At 39.9% G+C, this 23,123-nt stretch overlaps 1 protein-coding gene across 12 annotated transcripts in view; it reads left to right on the forward strand.

Annotated features, from left to right (window-relative positions):
• The window catches only part of GRB14 (growth factor receptor bound protein 14), a 132,454-nt gene that overhangs the window by 41,139 nt on the left and 68,192 nt on the right, over positions 1-23,123 (forward strand). For all 12 annotated transcript variants that reach the window (XR_005586272.1, XR_005586273.1, XR_005586270.1 and 9 more), the window contains one exon: positions 313-445. Coding sequence is in view for 8 of the 12 variants with exons in the window: in XM_039495170.1 (XP_039351104.1) it covers positions 313-445 (133 nt within the window). In the remaining 4 variants the exon portion in view is untranslated. The remainder of the gene's footprint in view (positions 1-312; positions 446-23,123) is intronic.

Raw genomic sequence — 23,123 nt, forward strand, 5'->3', positions numbered from 1 at the left:
ATCCATGGGTTGTTACTGGGATTTAATTTAGTCTACCCCAGGAATTGAAATTAGAGGGCGTGTTAAGTTTACAGGGGCTGGGAAGGGTTGGAAAATGATTAAATTGGCAACAGTGGGGGAGATGGGAGAGTTTGGGGAGTATAAGGAAATCCTGCATGTGCAAAATTAATCATGTGCATTTTAATCAGTACAGCCTTTTGATAAAAAAGTGCTAGTAATGTGACCAATAACTAATGTGGCAAATTCCCTAATATTAATGTCCTAATGTATATTGTATTTATACAATAGCTGTTGTATATTTTGTTGATGTAGGATCAAAAAGAAAGAGCTTGGTGCGTTGGAAATCCCATCAATTCCAAACCCTTTTCCTGAGCTATGTTGCTCTCCGCTTTCATCGGTTTTGTCAGCCAGCCTGTTGCCCAAGGCAACTTCAAGAAAAAAGCAGGTAAGATTTATGAGTTATTTTTTGTTAAAACACTTAGTGGGTTTTTTTCTCCAATCTTCAATGAAATATACAATTATCTACTTAACTGATCCAATTCTAAATAATAAATATTCCCAAGAAATTAAGATATACAGTCTAATAAACAGACTATTAATAGTGGTGATAATGACTTTTTGGAATCCATAGTCCAATACATCTAAGAGACTTGAATATTTTTTATAATTGAGATGTGACTGATTGATCTGTGACAAGTAAAGAGAAATTGCAAGCAGGTAATGCTTTGTCATCCTTGAGTAAAAAATTAAATTTATACCTTGCCCATCATTATAATTAGACCATAGCAGCTGAGTGTCCACAGTAACTGAACAGCTTTTCATCTAAAGAGTTTAATGTTGTTAGTATAGCTGTAAAAACAAAACATATTGATAATTAAAGAGCTTGGATACCAAGCTTTTCACCATGGTAAGTGGATAGTGGGTTTATGTCCAAATTCTGTGGTATACATATACAATATTAATTAAGCGAATCTCTTAAATGCTAGTCAGAGGAAGCATTATCACAGCTTTCAAGAGTTCAGGTAGGATTTGCACTCCAATAGTGGGTCATCTTTTCTGGGGAGGAAAAAAAATAAGTTGCCAGAAACTATTCTTTTGTAGTCCATGTTCACTTATAACATGCTTGAGCATGGATGGATACTAGAGAGCAAAAGCAGTTAAGCTTTCATTTCAGCATTGAATACTGCTGCTTTCTTCAGTTCAAACTTTCAGTTTGTCTCTCAAAAATTGGTCCATCTCAACTCTTCAGTTTCTTTTATTTTTGTGGGTGGAAGAAACTTTATCTGGGTAGAACACTCCCAGTGGTGCTACCTCCGGGGCATTGTCTCTGCACGCTCATTCTCTGGTTCTCTATGGGATCTTTCCTGTGAGGTGTCTTGATAGGCAGGACAAGTGCAAGAGGAGGTAGAGCTGGTGAGTACCTACACACTGTAGTACTGTTCCTTGTGCAACCTTCAGATTTTCACTAAGAAACTGTCGAAGATAACATGGCTACCAGCAGCATTCATTTATCTGGAGCTGACCCCCTCCATGGCTGCTGCTGTTCAAAGGCATAGCTTCTACTGGAAAATGTCCTCCTGTGGTATGTGAGGTGTCAAAAATTTGAGGGGGGAGGATCTCTTTGATAATCCCTACCAAACCCTTTAAACCTGTCCCATTACAGGGGACAGTGTTCTGAAAGAAGTCCATCTGGATGGCATTTTCAGGCCCCTCTTGTTGTCCTAACATGAGAACCCCTGTCATGGAGAAAATCTGGCTCACTGTTCCAACTGCTGAGTCACGATGTCTCAACTTCTTCCCAGTCTTAGTTAGCTCCTTTTTGAAATGTGTCTTGAGGCTGATGCAAAGGACCCCTTTTTCCCTATGACAAGTTGTGCAAGATTGTCCATTATTTTAACTTTTCTGCAATCTCCCGCCCTGAAGGTTGGGGGTTTGTGGTGGGGGACTGGAGCTAGAGAGCACCACTACTTCAGCCTTCACCACCTAATTCTGTTTTGGGTCCTTCTTGTCTTCACCTAGGAATAACAGTGGTGTTTGCTTATACTATTATTGCTCTGTTTTGCAGTAAAGGAGTAAAATTGACATAATTCTTGTCAGTGTCACAACTGTCCACAGGATTTTGAATGCCAACAGTGAAACTGAGTGCACACTTGTAATTTTAATGCCTGGGGAAGCTCTAAACAGCAGAAGAGCCAGGAAGAATACATTGAATCAGCTCATGTTTGGAAAATTCTTTGCCATCATAAGGACTAGAAATTTTTTTTAAAAGTAAGTTTAAACACCTCCTATTGAAGGCTTAGACCTGTCTCTGCCTCCACTCAACATGGCAATCTTCCTTCTTGAAGCTAGTAAACAGATTTTTCAAGTCCTGCTTTAACATGCAAGAGCCCAAGTGCATGATGTTTTAGCCCATCCAGTTGAAAAATACTTGTCTTCATTAGTTAACTCGATACTGAGGTTGGTGTATGATGGGTGGGTAAACTTTTTGGTCCAAGGGCCACATCTGGGTATGGAAATTGTATGGCAGGCCATGAATGCTCATGGTTCCCGGCCAATGGGAGCTGCTGGGGCGGCGCTTAGGGCAAGGCAGCGTGTGGAGCCCTCTGACTGCCCCTACGCATAGGTGCTAGAGGGGAACATGCCGCTGCTTCCCGGAGCTGTGTGGAGCCATGGCACATGGGGAGCAGGGAAAACCCTGGACCCCACTCTCTGTCGGGAGCTTGAGGGCCAGATTAAAACATCTGAAGAGCCGGATGCAGCCCCTGGACTGTAGTTTGCCCACCCCGGGTGTATGAGTATAAATGTAAGTTTCATATCTTTACTGCTTTTATTGCAGTCTAGTTCAGTTAAAGGCTCTTGCCCTGGGACCCAAATCTTTTTGGTCCCATTCCTACTCTTTGTACTATCTTTTTGTCTCCCATTTAAGGAGAAAAATATTGTGTGTGGTAAAAGCAGTATCAGTGGATTAAAAATCTTGGGACTTCTTCAAAGATGGAGTTAAAATAAATGTATTATATAGGGCCTGATCCAATGCTCAGTAAAGTCAAAGGGGTCTTGCGCAGTGAAAGCAATAGAAATGTGATCAAGCCCATATCTGTCTGCTGAGAATGCCAGCACTTTACCGATGTAAATTGCAATGAAGAGTTAAATTAAAAATGCTTTAAGTCCAGAAATATGCTTATTAACCAAATATTGACTCTCATTTCTGTTTGGCTTTGCAATTCCGATTTAAACCTTCTAATACTTTTTTTACAGTAAAGTATTATCTTCCTTGCACATGGGTAAACAGATGTGCAGAGAGCTGAAGTACTTGTCAAAAGGTTTCACAAAATAAGTGTAAGATTCTGTGTGCTAAAATTCATGAGTCCCAGTTCCCAGTGGTTGCTTTAGCCACTTATTTTTACTCCATTGTAACAGAGCTGCTGTATATTTAATACATACACAAATGCTACTGTGACTATATTATAACTATGCAGAAGTACTTGAATGTTATACTCTACTGGAAACCTCAAAGCCACCTGCAATAAAGGAATTCATCATCTCTCTAAAAAGAAAAATGTAATTTATGTTACTGTCAAATACTTTAGCCATGAGCACTATATATAATAAAAGCTTTTCTCCTTCATACCTCTGATATGTTTTCACAGACTGTCATATTAGACACTTCCTTCTCACTTTAATTTATTTTCCTGATGAATTTAAGCAATAGAGACAAGTAAAGGAAAATTTTACAAAGTTACCTTCTATATAAGCCTAACGTATCATTGTCAACCAAGTATGCTTCTAAAAGAAAAATGCCTAAAAACATTATAAAAACAAGACACTAGAGGTATACAACAGAACCATTTCTTATATTCAGAAAATAAAATGAAAAGTTATTTTATATTGTATCAAACCCTTTTTTTATGTGAAGTCTTACCGACTGTTTTATAGGTACTTACCCAAAGACATCTCCAGAGTGGTCTGTTTAATAGATTTTTGGGAGGGATTTCCCAACATTTTCCCTATAATCTTTGGTCTCAGGAAGGAGAGGTTTAATTTGTCTCATGGTCTGTTCAAGATATCTGTGGTTTTCCTCTATTCATTTCTCCCACTACACTACAAGTCAAAGTAATCGAACACCATCCTCATGTGGCTTCCAGTTTTAAAATGAACTACAGTATTTCCCTAATTTGAAAGAGGTTTGGATTATTTATTGGAATATTATCTCAGATGTTTCAGACACTTGATTGGAATAGACGTGTATAACCTAGATTGAACAATGGTGTGCTCCTAATTTGCATATCTTTTTATTTATTTATTTTATACACCCTTTTAGCTCTCAAATATCCATCACCCAGCCTAATTGAAATTGTCAGTTCTATTTTATTTGTAATCTTTAGGACACACCCAGAGATGGAGTTACCACTTAGTGTTAATATTTTTAAGCAATCTTTCATTTTTGACTAAGTGTGAACTTTTACTTTCCCAAGCTGAAGTTTACTCTTCTGTTGACCTTTTTGTCTTTGTTTAAAGCATTGTCAAACACACCACAGTGAATGCTGACTGACTAGGACACCTGTTTAATGGGACTGACTTGCCAGAATTGAGTTTACGTGGGCTACTAACTTGCTTTTATAGCAGAATGATCAATTGCCTACATGCTTGGGAAGTGGGACATCTGTGTTTAAACGTTATTCAGTTCTGCACTATCAACACAGCTGTCAATCTCCCGTTTCCTCATACAGTTTGGGAAAGTTTTGCATTATGTCATCATTGACTGCAGTCCTGATATTATGGCAACATTTATTAGAACAGAATTTTGTACCACAGGTGCCTGAAACTTACTGTTAAAACAGGTTTCAGAGTGGTAGCTGTGTAGTCTGTATCAGCAAAAAGAACGAGGAGTACTTGTGGCACCTTAGAGACTAACAAATTTATTTGGGCATAAGCTTTTGTAGGCTAAAACCCACTTTGTCAGTGGAAAATACAGTAGGAAGGTGTGTGTGTATACACATACACATAGAGAACATGAAAAAATGGGCATTGCCATACCAACTCTAATGAGACTAATCAATTAAGGTGGGCTATTATCAGCAGGAGAAAAATAACTTTTGTAGTGATCGTCAGGATGGCCAATTTCACACAGTTGACAAGAAGGTGTGAGTAACAGTAGGGGAAAGTTAGCATGGGGAAATAGTTTTTACTTTGTGTAATGACCCATCCACTCCCAGTATTTATTCAAGCCTACTTTATTGGTGTCCAGTTTGCAAATTAATTCCAGTTCTGAAGTTTCTCATTGGAGTCTGTTTTTTTTGAGAATTGCGACTTTTAGGTCGATAATTGAGTGACCAGGGAGGTTGAAGTGTTCTCTGACTGTTTTTTTGAATGTTATAATTTTTGGATATTCTAATGTTATAATTCATGGATGGTCTAATGAGCCAACACCATATAAACAGAATAGCTTTTGCTGAAGAAACTTAACACTCTCTTAAAATTTGAACAGATAAAACTACACAAGAGCTTTGATTTAATAAAACAAATAAAAAAAAGACTGTGTACTATAGGGCCAGTAGGCTCACAAGTCTTGAGTTCTTTTCAAGTGGGGAAAGAGGGACTGAGATGGGTATCCCAAGGAGTGAGCTGTACACTTTGAGGCACACTGGTACTTCTTGAACTAATACCTATCAATCTATTTTAGGTATTTGTAAGACTTGATTTCCGCAAGGAGCTGTGTGGGTGTGAGATTGCACCTGGGTGGGGTTGATTGCAAGATCAGGCCTTGGTCTGAGAATACAAAATGCTGAGTTGTATTGCTCTGCTTAGAGAAAACCAGTCTGTTCCCTGCTCTCTCTTATTTTTTCCTTAGTGCACGAGTAATACAAGAACAGAGACAAAATCAGTGTCTGTAAAATTTAGAACAAATAAAAGGAAACACTTCATACAGTAACAGTACATATGTAATCAGTCTGTGGAATTCACTTCTGTAGGAAATCACTGTCAAATACTGTAGATGTAATATAAGACGGCTGGATAGTTTTGGCCATAAATAACTCGTGTGTATATATGCATGCTCAGCAAAGAGTCATCAAATATCTTGCTTCAGGGCATAATATGTTCCTCTGCAGGGACCAGGAAGAAAATTTAGCCCTAAAGTACAGCTTTGCAGAATTAGCCAAGTATATTGGTGGGGAATTTTGCCTTTCTCTTAAGGGTCAACCATTTGTTATTGTCAGAAGAAGTATATAAGAGTTGAATCTATGGTATGATCAGGAATGGCAAATCACATTTCTATCTTTGGTATATTTTATTGGATTCTATGCATGCTATACTACATATATTTTTACATTCCTTGTAGTTTCTTAATTTAAAGAGGAAAATAGATTATAGCTCTGATCTTTGTTTTGTGCTTTAAAGTGTGACCATTAGATATATGAATGTCAGTACTTTCTTCTGTAATTTATATCAAACAAAATCCAACAGAAAAATGCATGTTTGTTTTTCTGGTCATTAGCAGATTACCCAATCTCTTTTTATATTATCTAGTATACTTTTTCATTTTCCCCCATTCATGTTAAGTAAAGACCAGTATTTAAAGGGTTATTGAAATTATTAAAGCCTTGAGTCAGTTAAGTTTCAGTTTTCAGTGGTCTGTGATGACAAAACAAGAGTAATTTGCCCTGGAGTGACAGTTCTTGCTTTGCTCAAGGATAAGCCAAAAACTATTTTACCACAAGTCATTCAAGGTAATTAGTGCTTTGAATTTCCTTGAATCCAATTTGAAGTGTAAAAATAAAACTACAGTGAATCTCAAGGTGAAAAGAACAGTTTATTCCTTTAAATGTTATCTTTGTGTTTCTCTTTCTTGGTGTTCTCAACAAATGGATATTTTTATCATTGAGACCAAATACGCTTTAAATAATACCATAATTTTCATTTTAGAAAAACAGTGCTGTAATACACATTTTAAGTTCCAGTATGATTGTTTGCTTGCTTTCAGAATTTCCTGCCTTGCATTAGTAACTTGGTTTAAAATTTCATGGCAAAGAACAACTTTATGGCATAGAACATGGCCTTTCTTTAAATATTTACTAATCAAAGGTTAAAATTAACAGTAAGCATTTGACACTCTCATAACCCTTCTCCTTTACTGCCACTATAGTTCAAAGTTTTTCAGTATTTCCATTTGAAACCTCATTTTTCACAGTTACAAATAGAGCTGTTAGTAATTGTGCATTGCTAAATATCTGACAAATTTGCTAAGTCCCAGTGACAAAACTAGATAAAAACAAATATTATCTCTTGACTTGAAAACTCCCTCAGGCTTAGGGTTGATTAACTGAAATAGAAAGGGGAGACACCTGTGCTCCCACTTGAATGGTTCATGAATTTCCAGTTAAGTGGTGGTGGTTGTACTTGTGAATATTAGAAGTCATGTAGGACTATGAACTATCTTCTTTTTAGATTCATTTTTTGCACAAGATATAAATGCTTTTAGGACTCATGAACCTTAAAAGCAGCAAAGAGTCCTGTGGCACCTTATAGACTAACAGATGTATTGGAGCATGAGCTTTCGTGGGTGAATACCCACTTTGTCAGATGCATGTAGTGGAATGAAGTGGGTATTCACCCACAAAAGCTCATGCTCCAATACGTCTGTTAGTCTATAAGGTGCCACAGGACTCTTTGCTGCTTTTACAGATCCAGACTAACGTGGTTACCCCTCTGATACAGGAACCTTAACGTTTCATTTCTTTCAAATTTTGTTATTATGCTAAGATTTTTTTTTTTTTAAGGCTGGGAGTACAGCAGGGAATTGAATGCATTAATGAGGATTAGATTTTTTGCTTAAAAAATGAATGCAAACTATATAAAACAATGACAGCAAAAAGTTTTGGTGGTAAGTAGGTAGAAACTTAAGGATAAATGCCATGTTTCAGCTAACCTGAAAAAGTAGTCTGCTAAACAAAGTCTTGTTCTACGTACAGATTTTCGTACTGCTATAACAACTTTGTGTGTGGGTGTGTGTGTGTATGCACGTGTGTGTTAAACGAAATAGTTATATCAGTACAGCCTTTAATATGAATGCTGGTATAAAGGTGCCTTATACTGGCATAGTTTTTCCCTTTCTGTACACTAAGATATACTGTTATATATAACTACACTTTCATACTGGTAAACTGTTGACACTAGGGGAATTGTGCTACTTTAACTATATCTCTGTAGTTAAAACAGTACAACTTTTGTGTGTAGACTAGGCCTAATAAGCTGCTATGTATTGTCTACATTTCCATTCTTTGATAATTGGAAAGATGTGTTTTAAGATGTTTCCAGTCTATTGTCAGGATAAATTTAGCTGATGCATCAATTGATGAATACTGTGGTTAGATGCTGATAGATACTTGGCTCTGTGTGTGTGTGTGTGTGTGTGTGTGTGTGTGTTCTTTCCCTCTATATGCTGCCCGAGCCATGTGCAGACAGCTTGCACAGCAGACCTCGAGTGGTCTGCCCAAGACTGCAAGATTCGTTAAGGGATGAAGGCACCCACCCAGGTTTGTCAACAAAGTATGGTACTAGTTTGCCGCAGACTCTTCCGGATCAGTAATGCATGGATGTCTGTAACAGTGGACCAGCTCAGTGAACTGTTGGACTTTCCATTCCTCTCTAGGCTAGACAAAGACACTTCCTCTGAGCTACATTTTTATACCCCGATACAAACAAGTTACGCACTGCCCCTTTGACATAGTTAGTTACTGATCCCTGACATGGCTAGTTACTACCCTCACCTTGTACATGTTGATTTGATTTAAAACATTTTATTACATACTGTTATCCTGACCTTATCTTTTAGGAGGGGTCAGTGTGTTCCTGTTATCCTTGGGGAATGTTTTTGTACCATATTGGGATGTTTTTGCTTGAGTACTTTGTGCCTACTACATTCCTCTGCTTTTTGTCTTTTTATGGAGAGGATGTTTACCCATTATCCTGGAAAAGCATAATGCTCAGACTGAAAATGATCCAGTGAGCTAAAAACTGTTTTTTGGCCATTTTGCTTTACCCATGATTTATTTCCTTCCTAAGTGAAGTACTTTGTATGTGGTTTTTATTGAATTTAATCTTGTTGAATTCAGATCAATTTGTCAAGGTCATTCTGAATTCTAATACTGTCCTCCAAAGTGCTTGCAACCCCTCCCAGTTTGGTGTCATCTGCAGTTTTTACAAACATACTGTCCCCCAGTCCCAGAGAGTCAACCACTCTCAGACTTTTCTATTGTATAAAAAGGTGCTGGCAGGATCTCCCAGAGCAGTTGGTCTTGGAGTTAACAGCTCACTGATCTACATGGTGTAGTTCACGTCTCTGAGCTATTGTCTCAGACTGTCCCAGGCACACCATGCAAAGGTTACGTTTGGTTCCTGTTTCCAGTTAGTTCCTGTTGCAATCACAAGGGCTAGAATCTTTTGTTTATCTTAGATTTCATTTAATCACATGAGAACTGGGACCATTGTCTCTAATCTATAATACCTATGAATTAATCCAGTCCTGAAAGCAAGGAGGCAAAAAAAAGTGTCAATGAAAGCTAGTTTCATTGCCAGTCTACTTCCTTTCCAGTTCACTTTATCTCCTGGTAACATGGCATGTAGCCTCCTGCCTCAGTTGTTAGTTCTCTCTATCTTTTCCCTAACCTCCCTCTTTCTCTTCCAGAGAGAAGAAAAGGAGGCAGGGGAAAGGAGTCTAGTAACAGAAGCATAAGGGGTTTAAGATTGGTGAAAAGGAGAGAGAGAGAGGAAGGACAGCGAGGAAAATTCCTTGGCTGCAGAGACTTCCCAGTCAGCTGACAGATAAATGGAAACTGTCAAGAGAGCATCCTATGGGGAATCAGATGGGAGAGTCTGAGCTTCCAAGTCATGGGTCTGACTTGAAATTTGCTCAGAATCAGCCCCTTCTTGCAGGGACAAAGCATCAGCTCTGGCTTCTTCATTTGCACAGACTGTCTGAGAGCTGCTCACCAGCTACTCTAGGAGTTAATCAGTTTGAAAGGTACATCCAAGTGTTTAGAGACCCTCTTGTCTTTATTTTCATAGGCTCCTGACTTCAGTGTCTGTACGCTAAATGCAGCCCAGATTTGTTTCTCGTCCTGATGACGGCAGCTGCCAGGTGTGCTGCTGATGAAGGGAATTTGGAAACGATTGCCCTCTTCTACAATACAGTGGGGACCTGTCCTTCCCTTCTGCCCCAACTTGGCTGGAAAGCAGAAATCAGCCTGTTGCCTCTAATCTTTGGAACCAAAATAACTTGATTCAGAAATGCACTCCATGGGAGTTGTAGTTCAGGTGTCCCATGCACCCATTCTCCTCTATAGGCCGGGCTTATGATACACCACAGCCTTTTCTCTTGGTAAGGGCATGTGGTGCATCATGGGATACAAAGTCTGTTCGGGTAGCCTGACCCATACAGGAGACCAGGGATATGAAGCACTGTGGCGGCATATACAAATTGAAATATTTGTTTTATGATTTTTTTTTTGGTCAAAACTGTATTGATGGAAAATTTCTGACCAGCCCTACTGTAGACCCTTTTTTTCCTAGGAGAAACTGACCAGGTGTGTCTATATGTGTTTCCCTGCATTGATTTCCTTTTGCACCTTAGCCTCTAGATGCAGACACAAATAGAAGTGTCATCGTCATCCATATCTCCAGAAAGGCCAGCTTGCAAGATATAGAAATTTCTTCCCACCACTCTGAGGTGTCTGGAGAGCTCCCCCTTATCTTTTTATTTACTCCCCAAGGCAACACATTCTACAGAGCCTTTTGATGAGTGCTTCCTTAGAATCCTCCCTTCTCTTTGAAGCTTCATTGACTTGCCTTCTGGGAAGGACATTCGTGGACTCACCATATTTGCTTCCACACCTATCATGCAGTCTTGGGAAGCCTACTTATTGTCCTCCCAGTCCACTGGTACTACCTTGCTTTCGCTTAGTGCTCTTGGCATCTATGAACAGTGGATTCCCAGCTAAGTGGGTTGGTGGTGCGAGGATAGATGAGAAAACTGCTTTAGCCAAAACTTGGAGCCTGCTAAGGTTATATGTAGTCTCCTAGAAACATGATCTATTTTTGTTTTTATTTGCAACTATTTCTGTTTCTATTATCTCAGCTTAGTATCACTTAAATCTCTGTTCTTTAGTAATAAACGTATTCTTGTTTTATTATAATTTATCTCAGTGCTGTTGTATTTAAGTGAGATATACAGGCTGGTGTATATTCTGTCTCTTTGGAAACAGCAGATCTGTATTTCTGTAGGCATCCAGTGACAGGCTGGATGCTGCAGGGAGATCCTTCTGAAGAGTTTGCGAACTGAAGTACACCATGGGTTATCTTACAAGGCAAAGTTAGGAGTGGCAGAGTCCCAAAGAGTTTGTTTGGCTTGCTAACAGACTGGGATGGCGGGGAGCTGCCACACATTATGGCATCAGCATATCTCTCCTTTGCTAAGTTAGGAGGGTGGCTTTCAGTTCTGGATGCTGAGAAAGCATCACTGTTATACCGGACACCTAGTGCCATATACCTTCCATTTAAGTTAATGGAAGATGTGTCGTTCATTCCCTTTTTACTGATTTCAAAATCTCAACCAACTTTCTTTCCCCAAAGAGCTAGAATGTTAGACATGCCAAGTAAGGATAACCAACCAAATAGGGAAGAAGAACCAGGGTTGCAATAATCTCATCCAGTTTATAGGTTTTAGACATATGGACCTCTTTATTGTTTTGCTAAGAGTATGCCTCCGTCTCAAACAATAAAACAAACCTTTGCTCCTGTGAAAAGTCCCACCGACTTCAGAGGTGTTCCATGCAGGTGCAATGTTCTGCTTGCACAGATCCAGTTGTAGGATCAGGGCATTGTACTGTATATTTGTAAACTAACTTGGTCATAATAGGTGATTGAGAGGGGGTGTGGCTTTTTGACCTCAGAACAATTTTGTATAAACATCTACATTACCTCATATACTGTAGGTTTGTAAAGTGGACAACTTAGACACTATTCACTACGGGATGAGATATTAACTAGTTGGTAGCTTTCTCCATAAGCTGTATTGTGCGAATTTCTGAGAAACTGAGATGTTTTGGGATCAAAGCTTTTATTATGACTATCTCTACCGTGTGCCTTTTTGGCTTTTTTAATTTTTTACATCAATGTAAATCAAATTCAGTATGTTTTCTATTCTTAGTTACTGTGCAGCTTTTTTTGTTGCAGAAGAATGGTGTGATCCCAGTGCATCTTTGGACTGTTGCATTTTAAATGGTTGGGAAGATCTTAAGGGTGTGTATGTATGTAATTTAATTTTATTATATTATATTTCTATCCAAACTAAAAATAGGAAACCATTAAATTGTGAAGATATGTACTCAGAGGTCTCTGAAAAGAGAAAGTGACCTGAATTCAGGGAGAAACACTCACAAAATAAAAATGTAACTGCAACAGGAAGAATTTATATTTAAATAAACAGAACATACTGCCAAGCAGATACCAACAGCTAAACCTGGTCAGTGACATTAACATTTGATAAAATATATAAAGTAATTTTAAGTAGTTGTTAATGAAAATTGCTTTGTGTGCATGTATTTACTTTCCAGTTATACACTATTCAGGGATATCTGTGATGACACTTGACCATTCTAAACAGGACTGTCATTTGAAGGCTATTAGAATGCAAGACATTTCTAATCACACTTGGATCCTAGTTGGCACCTACGTAACTAAGTTTACCACTGCAATGTCAGTGCATTTAAGATTATTTCTAGCTTCCCGATGAGAACAGTTCATCTGGACAAGAGACTGGTTTTCACTCACGTAGCCCATGGTAAACTGACACTTTGCTACTTATCTTGTTGTCTTTCTGTTCCTCAGCCTGTCCACTCCCCTCAGCACTAAAAACTTTGAGTCAGGAGAACCCAGATGGTAAGGAAAGCCTGCTTTCTGTAAGAAAAAGGATGGGGGGCCACTAAGATCAGTTTTATGGTAGCGCGTTTGGCCATCTATCAATTACTTAGTGTAAGGGGTTTGGGGCAGGGGGACCATCTTTGTGTACAATGTTTCTATAACACTTAGCACAATGGGGTCCTGGTCCATGGCTACTTCTCCTAGGCATTCCTGAAATGCTGCTGCTACAACTACAAATAATTGTTAATTTGGTGCACACTTTTTTCCTGCAGGGCCAAAGACTGATACAGCATATTGGGTTTCAGAGCACCAGGACTTCAACTTTCTACTATGACATTTCAGTCTTAAGCCTGGTCTATACTACACGATTAGGTTGACATAAGCTGCCTTGTGTCAACCTAGCTGTGGAAGTGTCTTCACTTAAATTTAGTTCCTGCTGACACACATGCCTCAATACGCCACTTTAGTAACACCACCTCCTCGAGTGCTGTAGGGTCACAGTTGATGTAGTTAGGTCAATGCAACATCAGTGTAGATGCTCCGTTGCTTATGTCACCTTTTACTAGCATTCAAGAGCCATCCCACAATGCTCCATGCTGACAATACAATCGATACAAGAACCCCTGGTGAGGACGTGCACTGCTAACACAAGAAGCCAAGTGTGCCTGCACACAATTGACTTAACTGCGATGGCTGTATGCCAACATAAGTTAGGTCAACATAATTTTGTAGTGTAGACTTATTTGGGAGTGAATGGGTTAATTATCTGACCTTCCTTAGGCACGATAGGCTCCCCCTATGTGTGTCCTTGCTGCAGAGAGGAAATTAGGTAAATTCCAGCTGGGGAAAGTTTCTTCAAGCACCTAGATTTGGGGGAACTTTTTCTTATTGTAAGTGTGAAGAAGTAAGAGTGCTCCTTTATTTCCTAAAGGATGTCAAATCTAGTTTGGAGAAACCACTATCCTCAGGAGAGCACTCTTGCTCCAGAAAAAGCCACATAAAGCAGGGTTCTGCCATAAGGAGCTGGTAGAATCTCTAGCCCAATTATCATAGATGATTGGGCTTTAAGAGATTACATTGGATCACTGAGCATATTCAGTGTGTCTAGTTGTTTCTCTTTGTGAGTATCTACAATGAAGAGCTACAATGGTGTAGACACTACAGTGGTGGGAGGGGTTCTCCCATTGCTGTAGTTCAGTGGTTCTCAGACTTTTGTACTGATGACCCTTTTCACACAGCAAGCCTCTGAGTGCGACCCCCCCCTATACATTTAAAACACTTTTTAATATATTTAATACCATTATAAACGCTGGAGGAAAAGCGGGGTTTGGTGTGGAGGCTGACAGCTCGTGACCCCCACTGTAATAACCTCACGAACCCCTGAGGGGTCTCAACTCCCAGTTTGATAACCCTTCCTGTAGTTAATCCACCTCTCCAAGAGGCAGTGGCAAGATTGATGGAAGATTTCTTCCATTGACCTAGCACTGTCTACACGGGGAGGCTAAGTTGGTATAGGTCTCATCTCTCAGGTGTGGATGTAGCTCTGCTAATTTAAATTCCAGTGTAGACCAGACTTTAGTTATGTCTAAAGCTCTTATCACAAGATACTGAGGAGTGTATTCTTCCCATGCAGGCTTGCATGGGGAGAAGGGAGTTCTTAAAGACCGTGCTTTTGCAAAGGGACTCATCCTGTCATACAGCTCTAAAATGAGAGCCTCTTAGCGAAGATCTAAAAGAGGCAACCTCCTTTCACCCAAAAAAGATAATTGTGGGGGGAGGAAGTAATGACAAGATGGGAGAAATGAGATGGCCAACCACAAAGGAAACTCCCTCCTCTTCTCAGTCCCTAACTCTGATGCTTGTCATGGGAAGGCATTCTGTTGCTAATAAGCTGCCAGTTTGGCCCAGCCATTTTAATGACAGCTTTGTTAATATGTGAAATTACTGACTCAATCAGCTCCAGATAGAGATTTCATGATATTGCTTAACTTTGAGAAGTTGCTGTGTGTGTGTGTATTTTAAACCAGTACGCAGATACACTGTAACATTCCTATTTCAGGTACATACATATAAACTGTGTGGCAAGTATATGTGCTAAATACTGGTTTATATGCATATACACTTCAGAACTTGCTACAATATTCATGATGTGCAGCAAAACAAGATAGTATAAATTTTCTTGTGACCAAAACTGAAATTTTCAGCTAGTGCCTGCACTTAGGCTATAAATAGGCTTTTTATATTAGTTCTGTTATGAGAACTCCTATTACTGATTGCATTAAGACCTTGAGTTTGTGAGCAGCTGCAAGCACTTGATAATGACATAGAAATGCTTTCAAATGTTGAGAAAACATTCATAAATACTTCCAGCTCTTTTCTTCATTACTAATAGTTATTGATATATTAAGGGGAAAAGAAAACATGAAATACAATGGTTTTGTTATGACTGAGTTGGCAGAGCTTTGGAGTTAATGTTCTTTGATTTAACTTGAGCGTATCAATTATTACATGAATAGCAAAGCATTGAAAAGTACACAGATTTCCAGGAATTGCTTGTTATGAGGAGTTTAACAATCTACAAATAACTGACCAGAACAGGAGGGGTGGGGGAATGGGTGGAGGAGGGGGAGAATCCTGCATTATGCTATCTAATGTGACTTCTCTCACAATTTTTGTAGACAACAATCTAGAAGAAAGCAATCTTCAGCTGTCTCCACTGTGTATCTAAACTTGGGAACAGTTGACATGCAAGGTGGGGACTAATATCCCCACAGCAGCTGTGCAGATGAATAGTCTAATAAGGCCACAGAACATTCCGGGATTGATTTTATTTTTATTTATAGGTTTTTCCATGTTCATCACCATAAAATCTGAACATCTCATAGATATTTAATTTAGCCTCTGACATAGGGAAGTATTCTCCCTATTTTACAGTTTGAGCAAGTCACTGAATCTTTGTCTCAGTTCCCAGCCAGGGGCACAACCAGAATTTTCCAGGTTACCTCCCACTCTCTCCTCCCCGACTGTGGTCATTACCTCAGCATCTCTTTCCCCCCTCATAACCTCAGGGGTTCCCCAAGGACTCTCCGATCTCTTTCCCTGTCCCAGTGAACCTTGCTGGGAAGCACTGCTCAGGAGCCAGCACTCCCTGCCAGTACTGAGGAATCTAGCTCCACCTGCTGAGAATCCAGCACACAAGTAGGGCCCTGTCCTGACACTGCTAGGCATGGGGCTTTGCTTGCCAAACTGGGCATATGTGGGGGTGGCTCAAAAAATGGATTTTGGGGAGCTGAGCCCCCTCTAGCCCTAGCCACTTGCTGCCTATGGCAGCCCAGGGTTCACGGAAGCGGGGACCCGGGTCTGGGGCATCCTGGTAAGAAAGACCTGCTGGGACTGGCCAGGACTAATACTTCCCCCCATGCTTCCTGCTCTGGGGCCAATGGGGAGGGGCTGCCCCCCCCCCGATTGTGCTCCTGTCCTTAGCTCATACACAGGGCCGGCTCCAGACCCCAGCGCGCCAAGCGCACGCTTGGGGCGGCGTGATGCGGGAGGGCGGCAGGCGGCTCCGGTGGACCTCCCGCAGGCATGCCTGCGGATGGTCCGCTGGTCCCGCAGCTCTGGTGGACCTCCTGCAGACGTGCCTGCGGAGGGTCCACTGGTCCCGCGGCTTCGGTGGAGCATCCGCAGGCATGCCTGCGGGAGGTCCACCGGAGCCGCGTGACCAGCGGACCCTCCGCAGGCATGTCTGCAGGAGGTCCACCGGAGCTGCGGGACCGGCGACCGCCAGAGCGCCCCCCGCAGCGCGCTGCCCTGCTTGGGGTGGCACAATTCCTAGAGCCGCCCCTGCTCATACACATAATCTGTAGCAAAACTGTAAGTAAAATCCAAACTTCCTGAGGCCCTGTTAGTGCATTACAGGTATGGTCATCTGGTTAGACTTTCTAGCATGAAAGTGCTTCTTTTTTGTACTTACTATCTGAATGTCTCTTCGGTCTCCTCTGACAACTGTTTGTCCCCATTGAAACAATGTTTTTAAAACCTATTTTAATATTAAATTAAATGTAGTTGTAAATTGTGTTTTTGTGTAGAGTTATATGGAGATTGATTTCACAGCAACTTTCAAGGTATCAAATTTGTTCTTGTCCCATGCTGGAATGTCAACAAAACCTTTTGAACATTTTGCAGAAATACATTTGTATTGAAATGTTTCTTTTTGGATCAAAACCTTAGCTTTTTAGTTCAGGAAGGTCTTTTTGGGTCCCGGGTGTTCTCTGGTCCCTTCTGATGAGAACTGACTCTCACTTTGTACCCTGGTGCTTAGAGTATTGGCATGGAATGTTGGAGATCCAGTCTCAAGTTCCTGCTCTGCCAGACTCAGAGTGATTTGGGATGAAAAACTCTGCTCTAAGTCACACAGACTCTGACCATCTTTCCCAGTGAAACTGATATGCCTCTGAAAATTTTTTTGGTGAGTTGTCATTTAGTCAATGTTCTGACCAACTCTAGTTTTGTGTTTGCCTTATTAACTGGAGATAAACCATACAAAGCTGATGATATTCAGCCGTCTTTGGAACATGGTGCATTTGGGTGGGGATCTGAAGATAAGTAGTGTGATAACTAACCAGTGTGCCATCTACCACTTTTTTTTTTTAATTTAAATTAATGGGTTGAATAATCTGTGGTACTTTGGGGATTTTTTGTGGCTACTAGGTTCCATTAGAATGAATTAGAACATTGTACCACTGTATTTTTTTTAACAAATAGAAAATAGACTGCATCCTTGAAATTACTCTTTAGAATAGACAGGCATAGGGATAAAATAGGCACACAGCATTGAAAATTAAATGTTAATAGGGGCTTGAAGTAAGATCTGGCAGGAGTTCTGTAACTCACTTTTTACTCATTTTATCTAGGGCTGTCAAGCGATTTTAAAAAAAACTTGCAATGTTAAACAATAGAATACTATTTATTTTAAATATTTTTGGATGTTTACCACATTTTAGAATATATTATTTAAATTACAAAACAGAATACAAAGTATACAGTGCTCACTTTATATTTATTTTTTATTACAAATATTTGCACTGTAAAAAATGTATTTTTCAACTCACCTCATACAAGTACTGTAGTGCGATCTCTTAACCATGAAAGTTGCACTTACAAATGTAGAATTATGTAGAAAAAAAACCTGCATTCAAAAATAAAACAGTGTAAAACTTTAGAGGCTACAAGTCTACTCAGTCCTACTTCTTGGTCAGCCAATCACTCAGACAAACAAGGTTGGTTACAATTTGCAGGAGATAATGCTGCCTACTTCTCGTTTACAATGTCATCTGAAAGTGAGAACAGGCATTCACATGACACTTTTGTAGCTGGCATTGCAAGGTATTTCCATGACAATATGCTAAATATTTGTATGCCCCTTCATGCTTCAGCCACCATTCCAGAGGACATGCTTCCATGCTGATGATGATTGTTAAAAAATAATGCATTAATTAAATTTGTGACTCTATTCCTTTGTGGGAGAATTGTATGTCTCATGCTATGTTTCACTCACATTCTGCATATAGTTCACGCTATAGTAGTCTCGGATGATGACCCAGCACATATTTGTTAGAACACTTTCATGGAAGATTTGACAAAACGCAATGAAGGTAACGATGTGAGATTTCTAGAAGTAGCTATAGCACTCGACCCAAGATTTAGGAATCTGAAGTGCCATCCAAAATCTGAGAGGGATGAGGTGTGGAGCATGCTTTCAGAAGTCTTAAAAGAACAACACTCTGATGCGGAAAATACAGAACCCAAACCACCAAAAAAGAAAATCAGCCTTCTGCTGGTGGTATCTGACTCAGATGATGAAAATGAACATGTCAGTCCACACTGCTTTGGATCGTTATCAAGCAGAACCCATCACCAGCATGGAAGCATGTCCTCTGGAATGGTGGCTGAAGCATGAAGGGACATATGAATCTTTAGCACATCTGGCATGTAAATACCTTGCTATGCCATCTACAACAGTGCCATGTGAACGCCTGTTCTCACTTTCAGATGACATTGTAAATAAGAAGCAGGCAGCATTATCTCCTGCAAATTGTAACCAACCTTGTTTGTCTGAGTGATTGGCTGACCAAGAAGTAGGACTGAGTGGACTTGTAGGCTCTAAAGTTTTACACTGTTTTGTTTTTGAGTGCAGTTATGTAACAAATATTTGTTTGTAAGTTATGCTTTCACAATAGAGATTGCACTTCAGTGCTTGCATGATGTGAATTAAAGAAAAGGAATAGTATTTTTCTTCATTTTTTATAGTGCCTATATTTGTAATAAATAATATAAAGTGAGCACTGTGCACTTTGTATTCTGTGTTGTAATTGAAATAAATATAGAAAATATAGAAAAACATCCAAAATATTTAATATATTTCAATTAGTATTCTATTGTTATAGGTTCGATTAATTGCGATTAATTTTTGTGTTAATTGCATGAGTTAACTGTGATTAATTGACTGCCATATTTTTAATACATGAAGCAGGGGGCTAACAGGTGGAGGATTTGTATATGTGAATGGTGACCTTTGAAGTCCTGTAATACACATTGAGCATATTAAAGGACAAGGTGACAAAAGCTGAAGTAATGCATGGAGACTCTATGGCAACAATGGATATTAGTTTGAAGACTAAAATTGGCATGGTAATTATGCCATATAAGAGAAGAAAAATAGTCAGAATATGATAGATTTATCAGCTGAGACAGACTAACTCAACTCAGTTGGTTACTTTTGTCTTCATCTTCTGGGGTGCTATGAATTAGAGAGAGGCCTGAGTCCTGAACAGCTTAACAAGTAAAAGCTATTCAGCTTCTTGAGCCCCCAGTGAGGAGTTGGTGGTATATCTGTAAATACAGTAGATTGTGGGATGGGGGATATGACAGGGCCTTACTGGGGAGAGAAAATGAGTCACTCGGGCTAGGCTTCTGATAAAGATAGAAACTGAGGAGGTGTGGGGAAAGGAGGAAAGAAAACAAACAGTAATAGACTATTTTATATCCATCTAACATGTATATAGTCAACAAGCCCATCTCGGGTCCCTGGTGTCTGCTTACAGAGCTCCTCCAGCCCCAACACTAGAACCGATTGGGAATTTTTCAATTAAACCTTTTTTGATGGAAAACTAAACTTTTTGTGGGAATGATTTGGTTTTAACACAACTTTAATCAGGAAATTTTCTCAGGTCCATGACGGATGTTCTGCGGGGGGGGGGGAGAGAGAGAGAGAGAGGGAAAAAAAAAACCACGAGAACCTCTCGTGACCAACAATAGCTTGGTGGTTTTGGTGCTCACCTGGGATGTGTGAGACCGGGGTTCAAATCCTTGTTCCAAATTGGGCAGAGCAGAGATTTGAAGCTGTGTCTCTCGCCTCCAAGGTGAGTGCACTAACACCAGGCTATTGTGGGGTGGGTTGGTCTGTCTCTTTTTGCAATATTTTTTGAAAGGTCTCAGATTCATCCTAATGTGTAATGGGAAAAATTTCTGAAATCTTAAAAAATCTTTGCAGGATAGGAAAACCAGTTCCTGCCTACCTCTAACCTACACCTAAAGAAACTGGCAGCATTTTACCCAAGTCCCAGAACCACTTCTCACTATTTCTGTCTTGGGCGGGGGAAGGCCCTCTGAGCGAGGCTGGGAGTGAAATCTATTGCTGGTGCTCTGAGGGCTGAGAAGAAGGGGGCACATGTGCCCTGCCCTGCCTGCAGGGTGGAGCAGGGAAGTAGCTGTTCCTTCACATCTGCATGTCTGAAAACAAAATGAATATAGCCAGGAGTCCTGGATTTTGTGTAGTGTTAATCTTACATACTTATTTAAACCCTGAGCTTTGCCGAAGGTTATAAGCTGTGTGAGTTCCATGTCAGTGGTTTTTTAAACCACTGTGAACTGCATGCTAGTGGAACATATGACTAAGTGAGGCCTAAAATGTGTGGCTCGTGGTAATTATTGCTGGTGAAAGTTAATCCTGCTTAGCTTCTGAGGCCTTGAATATGATTCTACTCAGGATGATATTCATATCCACACTCTGTTTCATGTACCCTCTGCTAGGTAATTATGTGACAGGACTCCATGTTTCTAAAACTAAACTGACTCTTTATTAAGAGAACTATTCACAGGGGTGCTGCATCTGCATGTAGCATTCCATCCACATGCATGTAGAGAGGCTGCTTTGGTATCTCCTCCAAACTCTTCTCTCTTGCAGCCTGTGCTCCTTCTGTCAAGTTCCATGCATGTTACTACTTACTCCTATTGAGGAAATAAATATTGAAACTTGACAGAAGTTTGTCTCTTAGCACAGCCTACAGAGCTTGTAAGGTCATCTGAGAGCAACTGTTCTTGGAATAGAAAAGTGAATCAGCATGTCTAGGCCTTATTTGTCAGTCTCTGTGTCTCTGGCAGCATGCAAGTGCCAATTTCCATCTCCCCTACTCCATTAGCTATTTACTAGGTCTGTCATGATAATATGATGCAAGGGGATGGGACGGGGAGCATGGATCAGTGGCTATGTCTCAATTCCTGTGGGTATCTGGCACAAGCTGGGGAAGTTAATGATACAACCAGCTGACCAAATTTGGTGATGAATCCTGCTCACGTCCCACCTGAGGGAAGAAGTAGAGGGGTTTCAAAATGTACACGGTACACTTGTTTCTTTGCCTCCTCTTGATCCTGGTTGCTGCACCGGCAGCTGGCTGTCAGCTGAGCACCACCAATTGACTAATCTGGGTTCAGTTTTCAGCACAGGACTCAGAATCTCAAGGCTATCATGCTGTGCTCTTAACTTGCCCTGAAATGGGTGATGTTATACATGGCTTGTACACAATATAGGCTGGAGAGTTCGATGTGGTGGTATCCTCCTACAACTGAAGAGTGTGCTGTTGGAATTCTATACTGTACCATGCTAGTTTTAAGAAGTGCAAGTTAAGTAGGTGGAAGATCAATGTGGAGGAATAGAGGTACATAGTTAACAATGATTATTCAACCTTAATTGTAAACTTCCTAGGTATCTAGAATTCAAGTTTAAATATTTGTGTATATATATACTGTGAATGTTGTTTTACAGGGTAACAGTTTAATGCAGCTGTCTCTATGTGGGAATTAATAAATATTTACTCCAGCCCTACTTCAAGCATATCTGAAATCACATTCCATGTTCAGTTTGGAAATAAGACCTCATTCCATTTTATGCGAGGAAGCAAAATGACTTTAAAGTCTGACATTTTTTGTCTTGTGTGCTTCAGTTTCACTTATAAAGAGAATACTTTTTCAGAAAAACGCAACTCTACCATATAACATGTTTCCTCAGTAACCTTGATAGTATAACTCTTATTCTTCTGGTAAAAAGACAGAAACCCAGAAGGATGATGACTGTCTGACCCATTTAGTGGCTCTGGTAAAGAAATGCAGATGGTATGACTAACAGACTTCTCTGACTATATGTTGGTCTTTTATGGTCATCTAATACTAATGTATTAGGTTAAAATAATAGTTCTGTAGCATCTTCCATGTAAGGGTCTCAAAGCTCTTTACAAACACTAATGAATTTAGCTTCTCAATGGTATTATCATTATTCTAAAAATGTAGAAACTGAGGCACAAAGATTGTGACTTGTCCAAGTTCACGTGCTGTATTTGTAGAGGAGGCAGCAACAGAACTTAGCTCTCATTATTCCTGGGCCAGAGCCTTCATAAGACCAGCCTTCCATCACTAGAAGTGTATCCCTACTTCATGTGCTATTGAAAAAACACTTGATTGTAGCTACTGATTTTCATGAGCTTTGGACAGGTTTTAGATATGCCCCCATTCAGTTAATTACTCTTATTTGAAGAAAAAAAAGTGGCAACAAATGTACTTGCTTCTCTAGAATGTATTATCCAATGTAACATACATTTAAGTGTAGTTACTCTCAAAAGTACTATGGAAAAACTGCCACCTTTTAACTCAGCTGATCTGCTCCCTGTATGTATTCAGAGTAATATCTGTTGTTTTAGTGATGAAAACAGTTCAAAGTGGTACAAGCACAGAGTGGGCTGGATTCTATTTCTTGTGCATCATCAACATGGATGTTTACTAAGCTGCTGCTCTAGAGCTAGATCAGTAATAATTTCAACCTACAGAAGGCAAAGGAGTTGAATACATGTACTAAAGATATTAGCCTGAAAAATCTC

The sequence above is a fragment of the Mauremys reevesii genome, linkage group 11, assembly GCF_016161935.1.
Source record: "Mauremys reevesii isolate NIE-2019 linkage group 11, ASM1616193v1, whole genome shotgun sequence".
In the NCBI taxonomy this organism is placed as follows: Eukaryota; Metazoa; Chordata; order Testudines; family Geoemydidae; genus Mauremys; species Mauremys reevesii.